The 20,816-nt window shown below is 49.3% G+C and overlaps 1 protein-coding gene across 4 annotated transcripts in view; it reads right to left on the minus strand.

Annotated features, from left to right (window-relative positions):
- The window catches only part of Col27a1 (collagen type XXVII alpha 1 chain), a 120,294-nt gene that overhangs the window by 36,729 nt on the left and 62,749 nt on the right, over nt 1-20,816 (minus strand). For all 4 annotated transcript variants that reach the window (XR_013110643.1, XM_076934822.1, XM_076934823.1 and 1 more), the window contains exons 18-27: nt 19,890-19,943; nt 19,224-19,277; nt 16,103-16,156; nt 15,920-15,973; nt 14,502-14,546; nt 13,207-13,260; nt 10,434-10,478; nt 5,509-5,562; nt 3,895-3,948; nt 3,622-3,675 (exon numbers count right to left, since the gene is read on the minus strand). Coding sequence is in view for 3 of the 4 variants with exons in the window: in XM_076934822.1 (XP_076790937.1) it covers nt 3,622-3,675; nt 3,895-3,948; nt 5,509-5,562; nt 10,434-10,478; nt 13,207-13,260; nt 14,502-14,546; nt 15,920-15,973; nt 16,103-16,156; nt 19,224-19,277; nt 19,890-19,943 (522 nt within the window). In the remaining variant the exon portion in view is untranslated. The remainder of the gene's footprint in view (nt 1-3,621; nt 3,676-3,894; nt 3,949-5,508; nt 5,563-10,433; nt 10,479-13,206; nt 13,261-14,501; nt 14,547-15,919; nt 15,974-16,102; nt 16,157-19,223; nt 19,278-19,889; nt 19,944-20,816) is intronic.

Here is a 20,816-nt window from a genome sequence, read left to right on the forward strand (position 1 = left end):
GACCTCATATGGGGTCATGTAACTGAATGTGGAGGCTGAGAAAAAAATGGCAGGAGTTAGAGGTTTCTGAATATATAAAATGAACGAAAACTCAATTTAAAATCAAAACTGCGAGGCAGACATTTCAGGCTGTCCTCCCCTGTGTTGTACCATATGACTCCATGGCAGCCATGGCCATGACCACACAACACACGCAGTTGACACTGCACATGCCATCACAGCACGCATCCCAGCAAACGCTGCCTGGCTGCTTGGGCTCAGATCTGAGATGACCCTCTATTCTAAACTGCAGTGTTCGGACTCGTTTCTGTCTGCACCGAAATATGTCACTCCAATCAAGGAAAACAAAGACTTTAAACATTTTCCTGTCACCACATTCAGCACGGAAGTATCAAGTGTCAAACTAACATATCTCTAGATTGTATTAGAATGTTTGGTTTAAAAATTGCTTTGCTGACTTGAGTTCCATTTTTTTTTTTTTTTTTTTAAATCATTCGTTGAAGTTTAGCTTGGAATTAGAACAACATTTTCAGCAATTTCTGAATGGTCTCAAACACACTTCTGCCATTTTTAGTTATGTATGTGTGCAAAGCAGAATTTTCAGCGTTGATGATTAAATTTAAAACATCTGCCAATCAACTCTGAAAACCAGCGAGGATGCCCAAGGTCCAGCAGTATCAAATATTCAGCCAAGCTGTAATCCTCTATGTAAAAGTTAACAAGCACTTCCATCTCAGCAGTGTGCAGGCTTGCTTTCATATTTAACAGATGTTGAAATGATTCAGATACCAACAACTGTTTCAAGGGGGAATTTCTGTGTGACTTACTGTCAGTGTGTGTTTGACCCATAGAGCTATTTTATAAACCTATATACCTGGAGTCGCATGAAAGTTTCTTGCCTGAGGAGTCATGAGTGGAAAGGGTTTAAGACTCTCTGGCCTGACCTAGTCTAAGTTCTGGACCAGCTGAGACCTTATCTAAAAAAACAAACAGGAAGGGAGGGAGGGAGGAGAGGGACAAGAGACAAATAGGAAGGTGAGGGCAGAGTCGGAATGGACACTTAGCTGGGTTCCTTAAACTCGGCACCGTGGCTGGGCAGGGTTCTCAGAGAACACAGGTAACCATCTGTGCCAGTCAGCTATACCCTGTGAGGGAGGTAGGAGCCTTCCAGCAAGGGAGCAGCCTCATCCCCTTGGATCCCCGTGAGCAGTCCAGCCTCATCTTGCTACTCCCACAGCCCCGAGGTGCAGACATATTAGCACACAGACCACTCGGTCTGCCACTGCTGGAGCTATAGGCAAGGGCCAGCATTCAGCCTGACATACCAGCAACCCCAGGCTTGCAAGGTAAGAGGGCGGACTTGGTAAGCAGCTGGTGGGTATAGGAACAGGCTGTTTTCCAGGATGCTCTCTCAGAAGGCATATAGCACATCCTCCAAGGCCTCAGGAGCTAGGTTCCACATGAGCTAAATTATTTGAAGGACCCAAGGCCAGGGAACAGCACCACAGCAGGACACAGTTTCACAGGCACTAGCTGTGAGGCCTAGGGCAAATCACCTCACCTCAGTGTCCTCATCTATATAGCATGAGAATGACCAAAGTCCTTCTTCCCTTAGGCTAGTGGGTGCTGAAAGGACCCTACAGGGTCCTCAGCAGGTCCTAGGACTTGCCTCCCTCTACCCAGTCATTGGTCTTGGACTGAACTCAGACTGCAGAGTAAGGATGATAATAGGACAGGAAAATGCTCAGCACAAATGACACTTCAATGGTAGACGCCATTACTGTGGCAAGCATTGTGTCTCACAAGTAGCTGATGGCATCCTTGAGGTGCTCAGGCATGACAGCATACAAAGTACCAGCTGATTCTCACCTCAGTGGTGATGGCAGCATGGTGCTGGCTGATAGCTGGGGAAACTGAGGCAGAGGAAGCCTCAGGTATGAAGGTTCACACAGACGTGTGTACGTACATGTGGCAGCCAGAGGTCAATTCTGGATGTCTCCCTGTGTCAAAATCCACCTTCTTTTTGGAGGCAGGGTCTCTCACTGAATGGCTTGGTTGCCAATTCAGCTAGGCTGGCCAGCAGATCAGTGAGCCCCCAGGCTCCTCCTGTCTCCATCTCCCCACCATTGGGGTTTCAGGTGATCACCATCACACTGAGCTTTTTACACAGATGTTGAGTATCCAAATTCAGGTCCTGGTGTCTGCACAGCAAGTGCTTTGCCAAATGAGCCATCTCCCCAGGCCCAGAAGAAAGAATTTGATGACAGACCCTAAGCACTCCTGGTCTCAGGCTTCAGTGGGCATCTCACATGCCAGCAGGTCTCTAGCCATCCCAGCTCTGAACACAGGATGGAGGCTGGACATTGGACTACAAACTGTCCTCTGCTTCTTTCCACCATAGTCTCAGTCCCAAATCTCTAGCCAGTTGTGGTTTTTCCTTTTCATGAGCAGGGCAAAAAAAAAAATGCATGTGACTGTGACCCCAAAGAGTGGCTCTGCCCAGGGACACCTTTTCATTGGCTTAAGGGATTGTAGGGAGGATGCAGCCACCTGGTTCTTGGCACATGCTGGGTGATGATTACACGTGTCCAGGTTTATCATATCTGTGTAAATCCCTTACTGCCTCTCCTCAGTACCTAACATAAGCATGGTATGCAGTGGTGCTCAATAAACACCCGTCAGTTGAATGGCTTTGTTGATACTCCATTGGATAGAGACAATTTTTAGAATGAGGTCTGTTTCCTGCCCCTTTGCACCCTCAGGGCAGACCATGCGCCCAGCATATAGCTGGTGTACAAACCGGGGAAATGGACTTGGATTTTCTCCCTCAGCACAAACAACTGGTACACGGGAAACCCCACCACCAGTTCATACCATCAAAGCTGCCTGCATCCTCTTGGTCAGCAGTACAAAGCTCCTTCATCTGGCTTCATTAGAACGCATCATTCCCAGATCTGCATAGGGATGGTGCCTACCACCACCCTATTCTGATTGGCTCCAGAGATGAGCCTTGTCCTTGGTCTTAGTGAGTGTTCCACATTTCATCTATTTCAAGCACTTATTCCAAACAAAAGCATCCCCCAGCCACCCTCAGGAGTATACCCAACTCCAGGTGTTCCTGGCCCCACTCCTCCTGGAGCCATCTTTACTACTACTCTCCCTAGGCTGCCTTGGGAGTCTCTGGAAACTTCCCATGGCCTCTGTCATCATGCCAGGAAGCCTCAAACACTCCCATAAAGGCACCCCTGATTCATCAGATTTTCTATGACCTGACCCCTCCTGAGAATGGACTGCTCTCTGCCTCGTCAACATCCGTGTCCCCGGTTCCAGAATCTGCAGAGATTCCTCACTGTTTTGGCCTAGCTTGTAACAGGTTAAAGATAGAGTGTCACAGGTTGCCCCGTATGGAACCTCAACCCAGGGCTCCATTCAGCCCACAGTCCAGTCACCACTGTTTCAACATTCTCCAGGTTTCACATGAACAGAATGTTTCAGAGAAAGTTGTAGTAGCTGCTTGGGAACCCAGCCTGGGAACCCAGGGGCTCCATGTCTACTCAGGGCTGAGACTTAAGGTCTGGACTCCATGTGTTTGTGCTTAGGAGACATGAGAGATTTGTTTACCCAGGGTCCAGGCTCTCCAGGATTCCCAGTACCACCAGGTATTCCAGGATGGCCCTGCCAAGGAAGAAGAAAAATGATGAGTCAGCTGATGAAGGTGCCATATCCTGTCTCCTTCAGCCCTAACTCACAGTAAGGAGGTCAAAAGTCATGCCAGGCCAAGGATGCAGAGAGCTAGGCATCCTGGCTGTCTGGAGCATATGGTATTTGGAGGGAACAGAACTATCACCTGAGGCTATGCCAGGAGAGGGGAGAGGATGCAGACTTACTCCTTACCATCGACCCCTTGGGTCCAGGTGCGCCCGGAGGTCCCATCACTCCACGGTCTCCCTGCGATGGAGACAGCAAAGCCCATAGGTCATGGCTGGGGCTGGGGGACTTTGGGGGGAGGGACCCAAAGGGAGGTAGAAACTTGACAATGGTCTATGGAGTCATTCCCTAGCTTACTTGCATTGTAGGTTTCAGTGGCAGGAAACCTCAGCTTCCTCTCTCAGGGTAACATAAAGAATGTACCTTGGCCAGAATGGTCCCAGTGAAAGATGTAATAAATGTATCACCCCTTTGATCCTGGCCCACATCACGTGGTTCTCATTAGGCTGCTACCCCCTGGGCTAGGCTTGCTGAGACAGAAGCAGTCATAGTCACCTTTCTTTCTTTCTTTCTTTCTTTCTTTCTGCTCATGGCACTCTTTCTCCCATGGCACACCAGAGGGTTAGATAACACCCATGTCCTCTAGAGCAATTCAAACAGGCAAGGGAGCAATTCAAACAGGGAGTCAAGGGCAGTGGGCAAGGCTATAGCCATCCTGTCTCAGTTTCTGCAAGGCTTATTTCTCCTCTTGGGGTAAAAAATGAATTAAGCACCCACTGTGTGCGGACATTAGTATGTACCAGACCTCGGGTATTCTATGAGGAGAAGAAACAGATGAATTCCTATAATGCAAGACACCCAGTGGGATGGGGACATAATGGAGACCTCTAGAAAAGATGCATCCTGGGACAGGTGCAGGGCTGTTACCACTTGGTGATGAAAGCACTTCCAGCAAGTGACTCAAGAAGAATGGACATGGGTGGGTGGGCTTGGGAAGAGAGGACCTGCCCAAAGCAAGGGTCCACAAGTGAGGGAGGACATGAGAAACTTGAGCAGTAGAAGACCAGGGTTGGTTTTGATGCTGTGTGATGGTCACATAAACTGTCATCACTAAGGAACATAGAGTAAGAGCTCCCAGGGCTCTCCTGTACAAACCTGTCAACTTTTGGTGAATGGTTAACTACTTTACAATAGTGTTAGAGTTAGCGGAAGAGGAGGAACATAGGGAGTGCCTAGGAATCGAGGAAGAATGAGGTGCCTGAGTCTGCAAACCTGCAAGGCCCCTAGAGGGACAGGGGAAGCCACAGACCACTATTTGGGCAAAGGGCTTAGTCAGCAAAGTGTTGGCCTGAAGTGATGGACCTGGTTCAAATCCCAGCTCTGACACTTATGATCTGGGTGGCCTTGGGACAGCCACCTCTTCTTCTGGAATCTCACTGGCCTCCTATCTAGGATAGAGCTTCCAGGGGCTATAGAGGCACTTGAGGCAATGTCCACTGAAGAATAATTCAACCAGTGCTACCCATGCTGGGTGATGCCGGTAGGCAGCTGTGAGGTCCCAGGATGCACACATTAACTGGTGGCCAAGCTAATGTCTGATTATGGGTATAGTTGAAGACAAGAGCTCTTGGATACAGGGACATGGGGTACAGAGACAGGGACACAGGTTCTTAGAGAACATGGGATGCCAGAACCAGAGGGAGGTGGTGCAATACCTGCAGCCCTCAGGCCTACTGGCCCTTGCCTTTCTTGATTAAAAAATACAAGCTCTGATGGTTTGTCTCCGGCACCCTCACTTACCTTCTCCCCAACAATTCCAGGCTCTCCGGTCAGACCAATAAATCCCATAAGCCCCTAAGAATGACACATCAGGAAAAATGAGTGAATCTGGGGACATGCTGAGTGTTCAAGGTTTTCTCTCCCCAGAGGCCCAGCCCATCCGTCACCCCATCCCCCCATTCCCTCTCCCCATCCCTCCTCAGCCCGTGCCCAGTGACTCTTATGGCTGGGACTGCCAGGACTAGCATAGCCTCTGGGCTGCTTCTCCCCACACTCTGCCAGATGGTTCAGATTTGAGAGCCAAGCGGTGGGGCTGCTGCCAGCAACCCTGGGAGCTGAGCATTCTTCCCGTGCCAGAAGCAGGCTGGGATCCCTACACATTTGGAGAACTGGAGTTGGGGGGGGGGGTGAGCTGGGAAGAGGCCATCTGTCTCCATCTTTGGGGGCTCTGGGGCTGTTTCAGAGAGAAACAAACTTGTTGACTGGAACAGAAAAACCCTAACAGTCTACAGCAGAGACAGGGTGGAATCTAGAAAGTGGAGGTTTCTACTGAACAGCTTTTCTTTGCTGAAAGCACATGTACTCAGACACACAGACATAAACACATGCACAGACAGACATACAAACACAGGATACAGATGGACACTCATATACATACACAGTACAAAGACACACACACACGCAAAGAGACAGACACACACATTCATATAAACATGCACATACACAGACACACACAGATACACACAGACATGCACAGCACATACACAGATATATACATGCACACACATACCCCATACACAGCACACGTACACACACACACACACACAGAGAGAGAGAGAGAGAGAGAGAGAGAGAGAGAGAGAGAGAGAGAGACATCCTTTAGCTCTTTTTAAACTCTTCTGCGTGTGACAACTTGCCTCCAGGTTCTTAGTGGTCCTGCTATCTCCCTGAGCAGAGGAACACACATACACCTAGGGCAGGTGAACAGCCAAGAGTCCCAAAGGAGGTAAAGCAAACTCTTGCTGGGACCCACCTCATTTCTGTTGAGACACATAATCAGAGGGCTTCTGTGTGGGTCAGGAGGGCAAAAGGAACTTTGGGAGACCGCAGATGTCCAGCTAGGCATTTCCAAGAAAATTAGGACATACAGGAGTGGGTGGGTTTCTCCTCTGAGACCTGTTCCCCACTTCTGACCAATGTGAGGTGAGACCTGGGGCTGTTAACAACCCAGAGGCCCGATGCTCAATTAAGCTGTAGAGTCAGGCTACCTGCCAGGGAGCTGGGATGGGGGGGAGGTGCTGCTCAGTTTACAAAGCTCAGTTTTCCTTCCCCAAAGACAGCTGTAAGTGGTGATCTCCCAGGGGCTGTATCTTGTGATGACAGTCAAGTGGGTGGAGTCAGGGACTCAGACAATGCCCCTCCCAGCCCTCTTGATCCTTTTCTCCACCATAGGCCCTAAAGATGTGCATGTGAGTGGGTCAGCACCATCACCATCCACAGGATGACCTCCGACTCTTCCAGAGGTGATAAAAGGATGCTACAGTACGAGCTATGGGCTCATGTGTCATGTGTCATGGAGGAGAGCCATGCACTCACTTTTGCAACAACTAAACAAAACACAGGCATGATAACTCATGCCTATAATCCTAGTACTTGAAAAGCTGAGGGCTGGAGCATAATCTGGAGTTTGGGTCTAGACTGAGCTATGTAGCAAGTACCAGGACAGGCAGGGCTACACAGTGAGTCCCTGTCTCAAAAATCAAAACCAAACAACCAATAAATCAAATAAACCGGGGCCTTTCTAAGGTGACAGTGACATTAATACCTATGAGTCCATGTGCCAAGAGCTTGTTATATGCCTAACCCTGCACTTGGCACTCTGTCTACACCACTTTTATTCAAACTCCAGGTTTATGGATCCTGAACTAATTGGTCTACCAACATGTTATCTACAGAACTAGCAACCTAATAAAGGTCACTCCCACCTCCCGATGGCTTGGAGTATTCGAGAACCTGATGCTTTAAAAGGGGCACAGGGCTAAACACTACCAGAACTCCCCACCAGGAAGTAGTCAGACAATTAAACAATTCCTTTCAGTGTCAGGGAAAGGAATAAACATGGCTCTGTGGAAAGAAAGGAGCCTGCCTGATGGGCCTGGAGAAAGGAATTGCATGGCTACTTTAAATTTATTACTTGTCGAGACCTAGAAGACATAAATCTCCAGCAAGAAGCGAACTAAACAGGCAGGGATCTGAATGAGCCATCCAGCAAGCGCCTGTTGCCATGGCCTCCAGAGCCCCATGGGGTGCCTTCCTGAGGGGGAGGGGTTTGGACTGGCAGTAAGTCAATTTGAAGGGAAGCAGTCTCTCTCAGAGGCGCTCAGGGCTTCTTCCTGACAGGGTGGCCAGAGAGGCAGCTCTGAAAGTCAGGGGTACTGCCTGCTCCTCTCCAGATGGCAAGATATGGTGGCACCTCCCCATCTCACACCGTTCTGTTGGGCACGGGAGGAAGGAGGTTCTTGCATCTGAGAATCAAACAGCTGTGAGACCACAGCTGGACTACCACTCGGGATAGGTGTTGACATGCTCATTGTCCCTGGACAGGGCTCCAGAAAGGCAAGGCTCTCACACCTTGTCCCCAGCACCTAGGACAGGGCCTAGCAAGCAGTCTATGCTCATTGGTAGGTAAATGGAAGGGTTCTGGGAAATCAAAGGAGTTTTCATTTTTGTCTGGGTAGACTCTGAAGAGTCGGTTGGTTCTGAGTTATGCTACTGTCAATGAGACCTTGAACAAGCTACTGAATTTCTCAGGGCCTCAGTTTTCACATTTGCAAATTTGGAGTCATAACAGCTCCCATCACAGAACTGTTGGAGGGACTGAAGTGCTTGGCATGGAGCCTGGTACCTTATGGGTGAGCAGTAAATGAAGCCGTTACTGTGATTACAAGCATGGCCTGTGGTGTGAGCTTGGGGGATCTCTCCTGGGGAGCGCATGGTTCTGCCAGGAACTGGAAACACCCACCCCTATGCTGTGGCCACATGGAGAGAAAGAGGGGCTGGTGTCCCTTGTCTCTTACAGCAAACACAGGGGCTAGCGCTGAGTCTCAGCTCAGACAGACTTCCCTCCTGTCACAGTTTGCAACTGCCACTGGACACACAGCTACCTGGGTGCTCTGCTGTCCTGGTGAGCCAGGGCCATCCCAGGCAGGATGTCTGCACCTCTTAGCTACAGCTCAGCCACTGCCCCTTATGATGAGCACACGTTTGACCCCAAAGTTTGTGACACAAACTGCCAATGTGGCCAGAATCCAGAGTTTCTTAACCTGGGGGCTCTCTATGAGCCTCTATGGATGGAACAGAGAACTTGATAGAATCTGGGAACTCGAACAGAATAGCTTACAACTTTTAAATGCATTACCTTCCTATTAAAATGTTGCATCTTTCTCTAAGTACGAACACATATGCAACCAGTATCTAATGTTTGTAACTCTCCAGTGACGTTTAACGTCACTGCAATCGTTCCTACACAGATCTCAGAGCTTCATTATACCTTAACACAGCGGTCACTGCTAGGTATCATTGTTGAGGGTGTTAATTGAGAAGCAGATACATGTGTGACACATCTAGATACGTTTCTTATGTGTTTATGCATAATTAATTGTCTTCGAATCCTCCACTTTTGACGTTATTCACTTAAATCTACTCAGAGGAGGGGTCCGCGGGCTTCCTTAGCTGAGCAAAGGTATCTTAAGGCATAGAAGCGGTCAGGGCCCTGGAGAAAGTGACTTCCAAGAATCCCAGTGTCCTGACAGTCCCAAAGTTCTAAGTATCTATTTCCCCAGAGCCAACCATTAGCATAACTATGAACTCGAATTTGCTGTTTTTTCCAGTCCGGAAATACATCTAGGCTGCGGCAGCCTTTCTAAGCTCCCGGCTTCCCACAGAATGCGCTAGAATGACACTGAAAGATTTCAAACATGTTGGCCTCCCTTGGCTTTAATTCCTATCTCTCGCTTTCTTCCTTTCGAGGAAGCCTGTCCCATGTGAGTCTCACATCATGGATGGCACTTCTGGGCACAACTGAATTCTTCTGAGTCCCCAGTAGTCTTCCTCCTTCACCATTAAGGAAGACTCTTCCCAGGCTCCTAGAGGGTCCTCATTTAGAGGAGTGGAAAATATCACCCAACTCCATGTCTGAGCCCTCAAACCAAGCTGGCAAGAGGCACTGAGGCCTGGAGGGAGGCCCCAAGGTATCCATCCACACAACACCCAGAAGTGCTTCTCTAACTGGTAGAGGAGTGTGAGGTTCCTCAAACTTTCTTTGACTGACAAGTGGCAACCTTTCTTCTGCAGACCTTGTTCCTGCTTTCCAAATACCCAGAGCCTCTGATTTGAGTTTCTTCTTTACAACTTAGGGAGGCTTGGACCTTGAGCCTCTGAACAATGGATCTGTTTCTCTGGATAAGGCAGTAGTTCTCAACCTTTCTAATGCTGTGACCCCACATGGTGTGATGACCTCAACCACACATTTTTCATGGGTACTTCATAACTGAAATTTCAATACTGTTATGAATTGTAATACAATGATATACAAATTGTCTTAGGTGATCCCTGTGAAAGGGTCATTCGACCCTCCCACCCCCACCCTCAAAGGGGTCACAACCTATAGATTGAAAATCACTGAACTAAAAGACACAGTTGTTTTGGAGAACTCTGGTTTAACCCCACTTCTAGTAGGTGAAATCACATTAGCCATTTGAGCAAATGCATCAAAAAAAACTGTATTAAAGAGTCAAGCCTTATTATTCAGGGACTGCCCTTCTTTGAGAGTGTGCAAGAGGCCTGGCTCTGGAATGTTTCTAGCCTGAGTGACTGCCTAGCAAAAGACTTAGCACAGGTAAGTGCTCCACAGGGAAGCCACTGTATAGGCACCATCACTAACTTACCTGTTCGCCCACAGGTCCTGGCCTTCCAGAATCCCCTGGTTCCCCCTGCAAAGGAACAAAAACATAAGACAAGTCAGATCAGAAGGTGAGACACTGAAACCACCTGAGGAAGTACCAAGGGCCAAGTGGTGTCATTGGTGATGATGAATCAGAAGCCCAATCTCCAGACTTTGCCCTTGAAGATGCCAAACAGTTAGCAGCAACCAAAGAACATGACCCCAACACAATCTCATTCCCTCTGACTAGGTAGAGAAGTTCCCCAGCAAACTGACTTCTTTGGGACACCAAGCAACCTAATTGATTTTATTAGGGTGGAAACTAAGTTCTGGAAAGGTGGAAGGACTGTAAGGTCACAGAGCCAGCTACAAGGAAGGCTAGAATTGAGACCTTTGGTCAACCTGACAGAGGCTCATTTCCATATAGGCTGCCCACTGCAGGAAGAGTGTGGAATTGCAGGTAAAGATCATTAGAAAACCAAGCCTCCCTCCCAGGTTTTATCACCAGCACAGATATGCTTCAGGAGTCTTGTCTCTGAGCTGGGTTCAGCCTCCCAGCTTCTAGTACTTAGTGACCTGGCATGACTTTACCAGGCAGCTATGGTCTCTGATGAACAGAGATTACTCAATAGGTGACCATAACAGCCACAGTCTCTCCATAGTATGAGTGAATCAGTGATCAGCAGATGTCCTGGGATGAATCTGCCCACCACAGAAACCCAATTGGTATCCAAGGAACTATGGCAAGACCACAGAGGGTAGGATTCAGGCTCAAAAAGACAGGAACTTAGAAACCAAATACAGCTCATGTGTCCAAGCCGTAGTCTAGATGTCAGAAATGCTGGTAGGGCCAGGCCAGACATATGGCCATTCACTCCCTTGGATGAAAGTTATCATCAGGGCCCAAGAGATCCTCCAGCTGTTTCCTACCCTCTTCTTTCTAATGCATCCATAGACTTAGCCCAACATAGCCCCCTTTAAAGGAGCTTCCTTGGAAATGATGACTAATTTTTGGTATCAACCTGACCGGATTTGAAATGGGTATCAAAACACGTGTGTGTGTGTGTGTGTGTGTGTGTGTGTGTGTGTGTGTGTGTATTATGGTATTTCTAGGGAGGGTTAATGGAGACAGAAAGACTCATGCTGACCGTGAGAAGCACTGTCCCAGGGCACCCAAGTGAATAAAAGGAAGAAAGGGGACAGCTACCTGTTGAGGTTTGTTCTGTTGCTATGTATTGCAATACTAAGTGTGGGCCCCCAAGGCCTCGTTGCCCCAGAGATAAGAAAGTCCACAGGTAGACCCAAGTGATGCTATGTGACATTATTCTTAAGTTATTTCTGATTGGTGAAAAAAAGGCACCTATAGCCTATAGCTTGGTAGAATTGAGATAGGCAGGCCTTGGTGTTCCCAGATTTGGGGTTGAAAGAGATCGTGAGGAGAGGGAGAAGAAGGTGAGAGAGGAGAAAGATGCCATGGGTTAGGAGTTATGAAAGCATTGGCCATGAGGCCTGGCTAATTGGAGTTAGGAGCAGCCCAGGTGAAACATAGTAAGTAATAACTCAGGGTTATCCATAGGAACATAGATTATGATAGCATAGAGGATAGATATCTGCCCAGCTCTAGTGTTGTGTAAGGCTTATTGTAAATAATAAAAGTCGTGTGTCTTTTATCTGAGAGCCGAATGATCAGAGGTAGACACAAGCCCAGGATTGAGATTTACTATTGCACAGCATCCACCATCCCCTGCTTTCTGCTTCCCACTCTGCCCAGCTACACGGTTCTGCCTCCATGAACTCCACCTCTCCAGCCATGGTGACCTGTACCTTCTTTAACTGGCAGCCAAAATAAATTCTTTTTTTTCCTGTGCTGACTAGTTTTATGTCAACTTGACACATGAGAGCTATCTGAGAGGAGGGAATCTCAGTTGAGAAATTACCTCCATAAGACCAGGTTGTAGGCAAGCCTGTAGAATATTTTCTTAACTAGTGACTGATAGGGCATGGCCAGCACATTACGGGTGGGACCATCCCTGGGCTGGTAGTCCTGGATTCTATAAGAAAGCAGGCTAAGCAAGGCATGAAGAGAAATTGGGTAAGCAGCACCCTTCCAGGGCCTCTGCATCAGCTCCTGCCTTCAGGTTCCTGTCCTACTTGAGTGTCTTCCTTCTATGATGAACATTGATGTGGAATATGATGGATATAGGTCAATTAAACCCTTGCTTTTGGTCCAACTTGCTTTGGTCATGGCACTTCATCACAGCACAGTGATCCTGACTAAGATGGTCCCTTAATTAGTTTTCTGTCAGGTATTTTCTCACTGAGGTAAGAAAAGTAGCCCACTCCCTTACTGGGGTCAGTACTTATTTTGATCATTAAAAATAAAAAGGTCCACTAACAGACATAATACATCTTTATCATACACCAGAGACTATCCAGAGACCCAGAGGAGAAAACAGGAATCTCTGTCTACTCCGGTTAAGCACAGTCAGTCTCTCGCCTGCTCAGTATAGGAAGAAGGCAGGTGACACCCCAGCTCACACTCCCACCCACAACCTGCTCCAGTGTCTGGACTTGAACAATCCCCCTCTGTTGGACACCTATTCTACTTCATTTCCCCTCCTTTGTTACCCTGGAATGAATAAGGACCACTTCCTCCCATCCTTTTTCATTAACCATGAGATTTCATGCATGTTCGAGGCTTTATATATATGTCAGACCCACCTCTGCTACCTCTGCTTTCTCCGCTACCACCCCCAGACATGCCTAAGTCTTCTCACCTTCGAGCCATCCAGGCCAGGCCTCCCAGGAAACCCCTTCCTTCCAGGCTGACCCTGCAACAGAGAGACACACATGAAGGGGGATGCTAGGGACCCCGGAGAACCTTAGGGGTCTAGCACATGGTGGAGGGGACAGCAATGCAGAAATCCAGTGTCACCAGGCATCCAGGCAAAGAAATTCAAAGATGCTCTCCAGCTAGGTGGCCTCAGCAAGGATTCTTCATTCCCTGGACTGATCTGTCATAAATAGAAACAATGGCACCTGCTTTCTATGTGAGAGGACAGGAAGAGGTTGGGCTGAGCACCTGGGCAGGGTGATGCAGACTTCCTGTTTGTGGACTTCCAAACGTGGTCAGAGAACTCTGCTATCCCTGGGACCCTTTTAGGAGGGTCAGGTGGGAAAGTCTGCTTCACGGTGGCCCGGGATATCTGTCATCTGCCTCTCTCTCTCTCTCTCTCTCTCTCTCTCTCTCTCTCTCTCTCTCTCTGATGGATGTGGTGAACTGTTCAGAGACATTGTGACTCATGGCATCATCACAAACTGATGCAGACACAGAAGTAAGAAGCCAGCCGACATCACCAGAGTGACGTTGAGCTTTGCAAAAGCAGGACTGCAGAGCCAAGTCTGTCCCACTCATTTGTTCTGATTCAGAGAATATAGTGATTTGGGACAAAAACAAAAGATTCTGCTTATGAGGAAACAGACTTATAATTAATAAACACACCTAGAATTAACAAACACACCTAGAGTGTGTTTGCTGTAATTATTCACACCAGTAAGATGTAACCCACACTAGCAAATGTGCATGGGTGCTCCATCATTTCTGAACAGAAAGAGAAACTGAAATCAGAAGCCTTAAGACTGCTAGTCAACACCATCGCTGGGGGTGCGGGTGAAGCAGGTGGATGGTCTGCAAAGCAGCTGGAAGCTGGGGAGAGAATGTTCACCTCAGCTCTGGTAGCCAAACCTACGTCCCAGCTGTAGAACCCAGGTTAGACCTTCCACTTTTCAGCCTGGTTGTTCCTCCCTGATAAGACTGAGCAAAGTGAGCAGCCTCTTGGAAAATGCACGAGGAAATATCCACAGAGAATCCAACAGACCCAAGAGGCAGGTAAAACCATTGACACCCACCTCCAGTCTCCCTCCTTAGGCCACTTCTTGTGTTTGACTGGCCAGAGGTCTCTCTGCTGGCCCTTCTCCAGACCACTAGTCAAATGTGGCCCTGCCTATGCTCACTGACTCAGTTCCACGAAGCCCCACCTCTGGCCACTGTCGCTGGGGGTACAACACTCACCTGCAAGCCAGGGACTCCTGGTGGCCCCATGGGTCCTTCATCTCCCTAGAGTGGAGAACATAAGAAAGAAGAAAGACAAAGGGGGGCATTAAAGTGGGATCCTGGGAGAGCTGGTCTGTAAGGAGGGAAAGTACACAATGTGTAGAGTCCTTGCAGGTGGATGGAGTGCCTGGCTCACAGTCTGGTTCCTATGGTTTGAGAGATGTCTATCAGTCTCCACATAAAGGTCCTACCACCAATCCCTGTCTAAGCTATTCAAGAATGGGACCTCGGGTTCCAGCTCAAAGACAGATTCTGTTCTGAACTCTGCTGTCTACTCCATAGCAGACATTAGCCCTGGTGTGTGCCTTAGTTTCCCCAGACTAAATACTTGATGATAGGCTTCATCTGAGTCCTAGAGGTCAGGGGTGACATCTTGTTTTAATGATGCCACACTGCCCTGCATACAGCACTCAGGAAGGCAGTGTCCTGATCAATGTATGAAGGAGTGAATGGTCCCATAAGCCCAGAGCCTGGCTCAGTAAGGGTTTTCCTGGGCAGCTATGTAAGCACAGGCAGAGAGGCCTTGGCTGCAATTCTCTCTCTCCTTTCTTCCTTCCATTCCTATTCCTGGTCACGACTCTCCGTTCCTCCGAAGATCTCAATAGTCTCCAGCCTGATCCTTCTGGCAGCCGGGGCCTGACCACAAGCTCCTTAAAGAAACCCCTGCAGCAAGTATCTACCGCTTCCAGGAAAGCAGCCCCACACAGTGACTTGAAGAGCCAGCACTGGGACTCTGCCAGACCTACACCTAGCTCAGAGAAAGGCTCGCATCAGCAAAGGCATGCTTGTGGTTGCTCATTCTGCCATGGCTATGACCACAATGCCAAGCACGGCTCAGGGCCGCATGTACAAGGAAAAGCCAGGCTACCTGTGGAAGGCCCAATAGGCTGAGGCCAGTTCCTCCTGACTAGGTGTGGGTGAACTCTACTGACATGCCAGTATGGTAAGGCACGGCCTTTCCACGATGCCTTAGTGGTTATGTTCCACTGGGCACAGATGCCCAGGAGCATCTGTGAGAATAGCACAGGATCTGAGCATAGACTGTGGGCTGAGGCACACCTAGGTTCTAGTAAAGGCCCTGACTGCTAACATGGGGACTGACAGTCATTTCCTTCCCTGGATCTCCAAGGACCCACTTATAAAAGGGGTCCAACATTTCCTATCCTCTCATTTTGAGACTGATAAACTGTGATAGTTGTGGAAGGAAAATTATTTGTCCCACCAGGTCAGAGAAGAGTCACAGGCAGGGTTGTAAGGGGAGAGATGCTCTGGCAATGAATGAATCTCAAGTGGGCCTGGCCCCAGTCATGGCTTTAGTACCCTGGACAGAGACAGCTAGGTGCTGGGACAGACAGGAGGGAACAGGGCCATCTCACCTCAGGCCCCAGCTGCCCAGGAGGTCCAGGTAGGCCTCGGGCTCCAGGCTTACCCTAGGAAAGAGAACAGAGATGGTCTCAGAGGTAGTACCTCCACATCAGGTTGGCGGGATTCCGGAAGTAGCAGCCACCTTGGGACCTGGGGCTTCTTCGGCCAAGGACCTTAGGTGGGAGAGGACTCACCTTCATGCCTTCAGGGCCATTTTCCCCTGGGGGGCCAATGTCTCCTGGGAAACCCTGTGTGAAAGCAGAAAGCCAGGTCACCTGGGCCTCTGGTTGGCAGGTGCTCAAAACAAGCCCCCACCCCACTGGTGTCCACCCCTACCACGACTTTTATGTGACCTGGGGTACGTCAGTTACTTGATCCCTTCTCTTCAGTCCCCAAGCCTGATTTTTCAGAGTGGCTGAGAAAATGCAGAAGCCACTGAGTGTGGTGACCCATGTCTTTAATCTTAGTGCTGGGAGGAGGAGGCACAGACAGAACGACAGTAAAGAGTTGAAGGTCATCCTTAGTTACATATCAAGTTCAAAGACAGCTGTCCTGCATGATACTTGTTAGGAGAGAGGTGGGGGAACAGAGATACAGAAGATCGTTGAGAAAGATATCAGGTTGTCACACATGGCCATGGTCTCGAAGAATACAGTCCTAGGTTCTAGGGACACTGAGCCCTGAGTCAGCTGCTCTGCCTGAGAAGTCTTACCCATGAGCTACAGTCATTCTTTGGACCACGACTTGCCACATTGATAAGTGCTAATGTCCTTTATCATGGCTCCTTCTATCAGAAGCTAGAATTCCTAAGATGCCCTGCCCAGAGTGCTGGACTCTGCAACACACTCCAGTCCTGCAGTTTTAAGGGGCCTATCCCCACAGGTGACCATGGGAGACAGTTCAAGTCTGAGGCAGAGAGGCCTCCTTCCCGTGCATACTCTGGTGCCTCTCCTGAGGACCCTTTCCCCATCCCAGAGCCGTGTTGCTACCATAGCTGCTAGCCAGGGCAAAGTGCCCTTTGGTCTGGCTGTCTCTAGTGGGCCAGTTTCCCTAAGCCAGTATGGAAACATCCGTCTCCATGTTTTATGTGAAATACCTCTGTTAATCCAGCCTAGAAACCCATTAGCCTAGGGCAGCTAGAAATCAAGGCCTTTCCCCACGCCACATGACTCTCTGTGACTAAAATTCTCCCCTCCACTTTGTCTTCTGAGGTTGGTCTTCTCGTCTTCCTTTTAACCTCTTACTACTAATTTCTATTAAAAATCCTTTTGTCTTTTTCTCCCCCGGGCAAAGTCACAAAATGGTCCTGAATATTTCTTTCTTTAGATAGTCTCACTATGTAGCCCAGGCTAGCTTGGAACTTGCTATGTAGACCAGGTTGGTCCTGAACTCACAAGAGATCTACTCCTTCTGCCTCCTGAGAGCTGGAATTAAAGGTGTGTGCCACCACACTAGGCAAATAGTCCTGAATTTGGAGCTGGCACACTGAAGCTGAATTTCTTCAAAATGTAACCAAAATCCTGTCCTGTTATTCACTCCCTGTGTGAAGGGCAAGTTACTCAGCCTCTCTAGGCTTTAGCCTATAGTTAGTAGATCAAGCACCTCACTGGGCAGTGCTAAGGCTGAAATAAGTGTTGGAAGCCAAGCTCTTAGATGAGCACCTCACAATAGATACTCCGCACAGACTTGCATCTGCAAGAGCTCAGTCCTTTATGCTGGGAAACCATCCCTGCCTTGGGTTGCCATCTCCTGTGGGAACGGAGCAGCCAGGATGCTGATTCAGCTCTGGTGGTAAATAAGAGGCCACTCAGTCAGGGGGCTGTGAGCAGGGGCTCCTTCTATGGTCCTGAGGGCCAGGTGCTAGCCAGTAAAGACACCAGCGTACTCATGGCTTCTGCCTTCCACCATCCAGAGCCACCCCTGGCTTTGGGGTCAGCCAATCAAAGCAGCACAAAGGTAGGCCAGACAGACCCCAGAGGGACCCTGGAAGCCAGAGTCAAGCTGAATTGCTACTGAACAGCAACCCTAATGCTGTCCCTGAGCGTCAAGCCTTGTTTTTCCCATCTATAAACAGAGGCAGAGCTCTCCTGTTCCACACCCTCACCCCTGCTATGGTATGGCAAATTCTCTCCTCCAGCTCCTGGCCCAAGAAAAGCCTCATCAGTCCATGTTCAGGAGTGAGCACTCCTCCTTCACTGGCTAGACTGCCAGGAAATCCAGACTCAGGAGTCTTTCCACAGTGAGCAGCAGATGGAGGGGAGGCCAAGTTCATTTGTCTAAAGATAGGGTTGCGTCCTGGCCAAAGTCAACACAGCAGAGAGTCAGACTGTGGCTTTTAGGAAGCACGCCCTCATCCATCGGGGAAGACTATGAGTGATCTCTGGAAGGCTTGGGAGAGCCCGTAGGGCCAGGCTCTTCCCTTGGCTTCAGGAATCTCATGGAAGAGCAAGGTTCCGAGGCCAAGGGGCTCTGGATGAAGGATAGGAGCCCTGGCTGGGGACTAGGTGTCAACAAGCCTGAGGTAGACAGAAGCCTTGGTTGGGGTGCATACTGCTGTTACAGGGGAGCACCCACTTGGCATCTAGGGCTAGGCTTGAAATGTTCATGACTACATGTATCAGCTGCTGCCAGATGTTCTCCAGGCTCCCCCCACACTTAGCTGGCATCACTACCCTTCTTTTTTTTGTCTCATATTCTCCAGCCAACCCAGATTCAGCAGCTCCCTTCCCTCCCTAGGAGCGCTGAGCCCCAAAGAGTGGCCAGGGCACGAAAGGTTCAGTGGAGGCCCCTACAAATAGACCTGCGCCTCCCAAAGGGGGTGGACAGCAGGCCTGGAGGGCTTTGGTGATGGCTCAGGAGGAACCACAAGTGTCGGGTTAGCTACCACTGAGGAAGGACTCTGAGGTTAGCTTGGGGAGCCCCTGGGTGAGACAGAATAAGCTGAGGAGGTAAGTAAGCGGAGGTACTGATCTGTGGAGTTCTGTTTGTTTTCCTTTTGGTTTTTGAGATAAAGTCTAGCTCCATAGCTTGGGCTGACCTTGAGCTCCCAGTTGTCCTCCTGTCTCCACCGCTAACCGAATACTGGGATCTTACCATGTACAACTGAGTCCATTTCTAGCCTTGGCCCCATCTCTCATTGACCATCTCTAGACACAACGCTAAGAGCCCTAGTCAGAGAGATAGATAAATGATAGATAGATAGATAGATAGATAGATAGATAGATAGATAGATAGATAGATAGATTCAGAGAGTGATTCAGAGAGACACAGGGAGACAGAGACAGACAGACAGACAGACAGACAGACATTGCATACCTCAGGTCCAGGAGGTCCAGGAAACCCAAGTGAGCCTTTGTCTCCAGGTTTGCCCTGTGGAAGACACAGAATCACTACACACACAGGATGGGCATAGGCTCTACCTTCCACAAAAATATCCCATCCTAGGCCAAAGGCAGTTGACACATTCTGTAACTACACGAGTGAATTTGCTTAGCTGGCTAAAGAAGCTGGTGTTGCAATGCTTTCTGCTATGTGTCCCATCTGGGAGACCTGGGCAAGTCACTTCAGCCTTCAGAATCTGAACTCCCACATCAAGAAATGGAAGTAGCCATCCCTGCCCTTGTGTGTGAACAGCGTGCATGCAAAGAAAGTGACAAAATAAAAATGGCGTGGCTCGGTGACATGGGATGGATGGCATCTGTAGTGTCCACAGGCATGTAGAGTTTAGTTCCATTGGAGTCCATTGGTGTGCTGGGCCTGGGGCCTGTCTAGTACTCTGCCCCTCAGTTTCAAAAACTCTATCCAGGAAGTTGGCCCAGGGCCATGTGTCCCTCATTTTGCTCAGCCCCAAGACTGCTGGAAGACAAAGGGAAGTCTTGGATGTGGGTGCATCCCAGCCATGATCCATAAGCAGATAGAGGGGTACTGGCCTCAATATCCTGAAGCTACAACAAGGTGGATGGATGAGGATGAAGAACTTACCAGAGGCCCTGGCTTCCCCCGGGCACCTGGGAGCCCTGGCAAGCCATGACTTCCCTGTGAAAGAGAAAGCAAACTAGGTTATCTGAGGGTAACCATGCCAAGAGCATACACAGTATTCCAGCCCAGGCCTAGAAATCAGATCTTCAGGAAGGATAAGGGCCTCCCTTTTCCACTGCAGGCTTGGGCTAAGCTCATACTTGCCTGCATCCCAAGGCCTGGTACCAGGCCTGGGTATCCCCAGTACCTTGGGAGCTGCCCTGGTCTAAGCACAGGACCCAAGGAATCTTGGTCCATATTAGCCCTGCAGTGCCCTTCAGGCAACATAAGATCAGAGCCCAAGAGAGGAGCAGCCAAGCCTGCATGTTATAACACACACACACACACAGACACTGACTGGGTCAGGACAGGCTGGCTGGGAGGAAGAGATTGGGGTCTGGTCAACATTTGGGACTGCTGAGCTGGCTGAGAGAGGGCCAGATGTGGCCACATGGTGCACCCCAGGCAGAGGAGCTATTCTCAGCAGGCCACAGCTGGCCTCTGGAGATCAAGGGCGCTATGGTTCATCCCTTGTTCCTTCTGTCAGCACAGCTAGTCCCTTCTGCCTTCCTTCCCTCCCTCTGGCCAACTTGTCCTTAATTTTCAGTGTTGAGTGCAGGACCCCAGTGGAGCTGTCAGGCAGTCTAGGGTCCTGTTCCTCAAGGAATTCAGTCTGCAGCAGGCTGTGCACGGGTCCCCAAAATAAGGAGAAAGTGTACTCTGAGTGAGAGGCAGACATGACCAGGGCATCAGAGGCCACTTTCTGAAAAAGCAGAGGAAAAAATGGTGCCTGATCGGAGTGGTGCAGAGGCCAGGGGCTCTGTTCAAATAGAAAAGCGGTGTTCAAAGAACCTGAGGTTCCCGGGGCAAGTTAGTGGGTCTGGAACACAG

Source organism: Arvicanthis niloticus, chromosome 5 (genome assembly GCF_011762505.2).
Source record: "Arvicanthis niloticus isolate mArvNil1 chromosome 5, mArvNil1.pat.X, whole genome shotgun sequence".
Lineage (NCBI taxonomy): Eukaryota > Metazoa > Chordata > Mammalia > Rodentia > Muridae > Arvicanthis > Arvicanthis niloticus.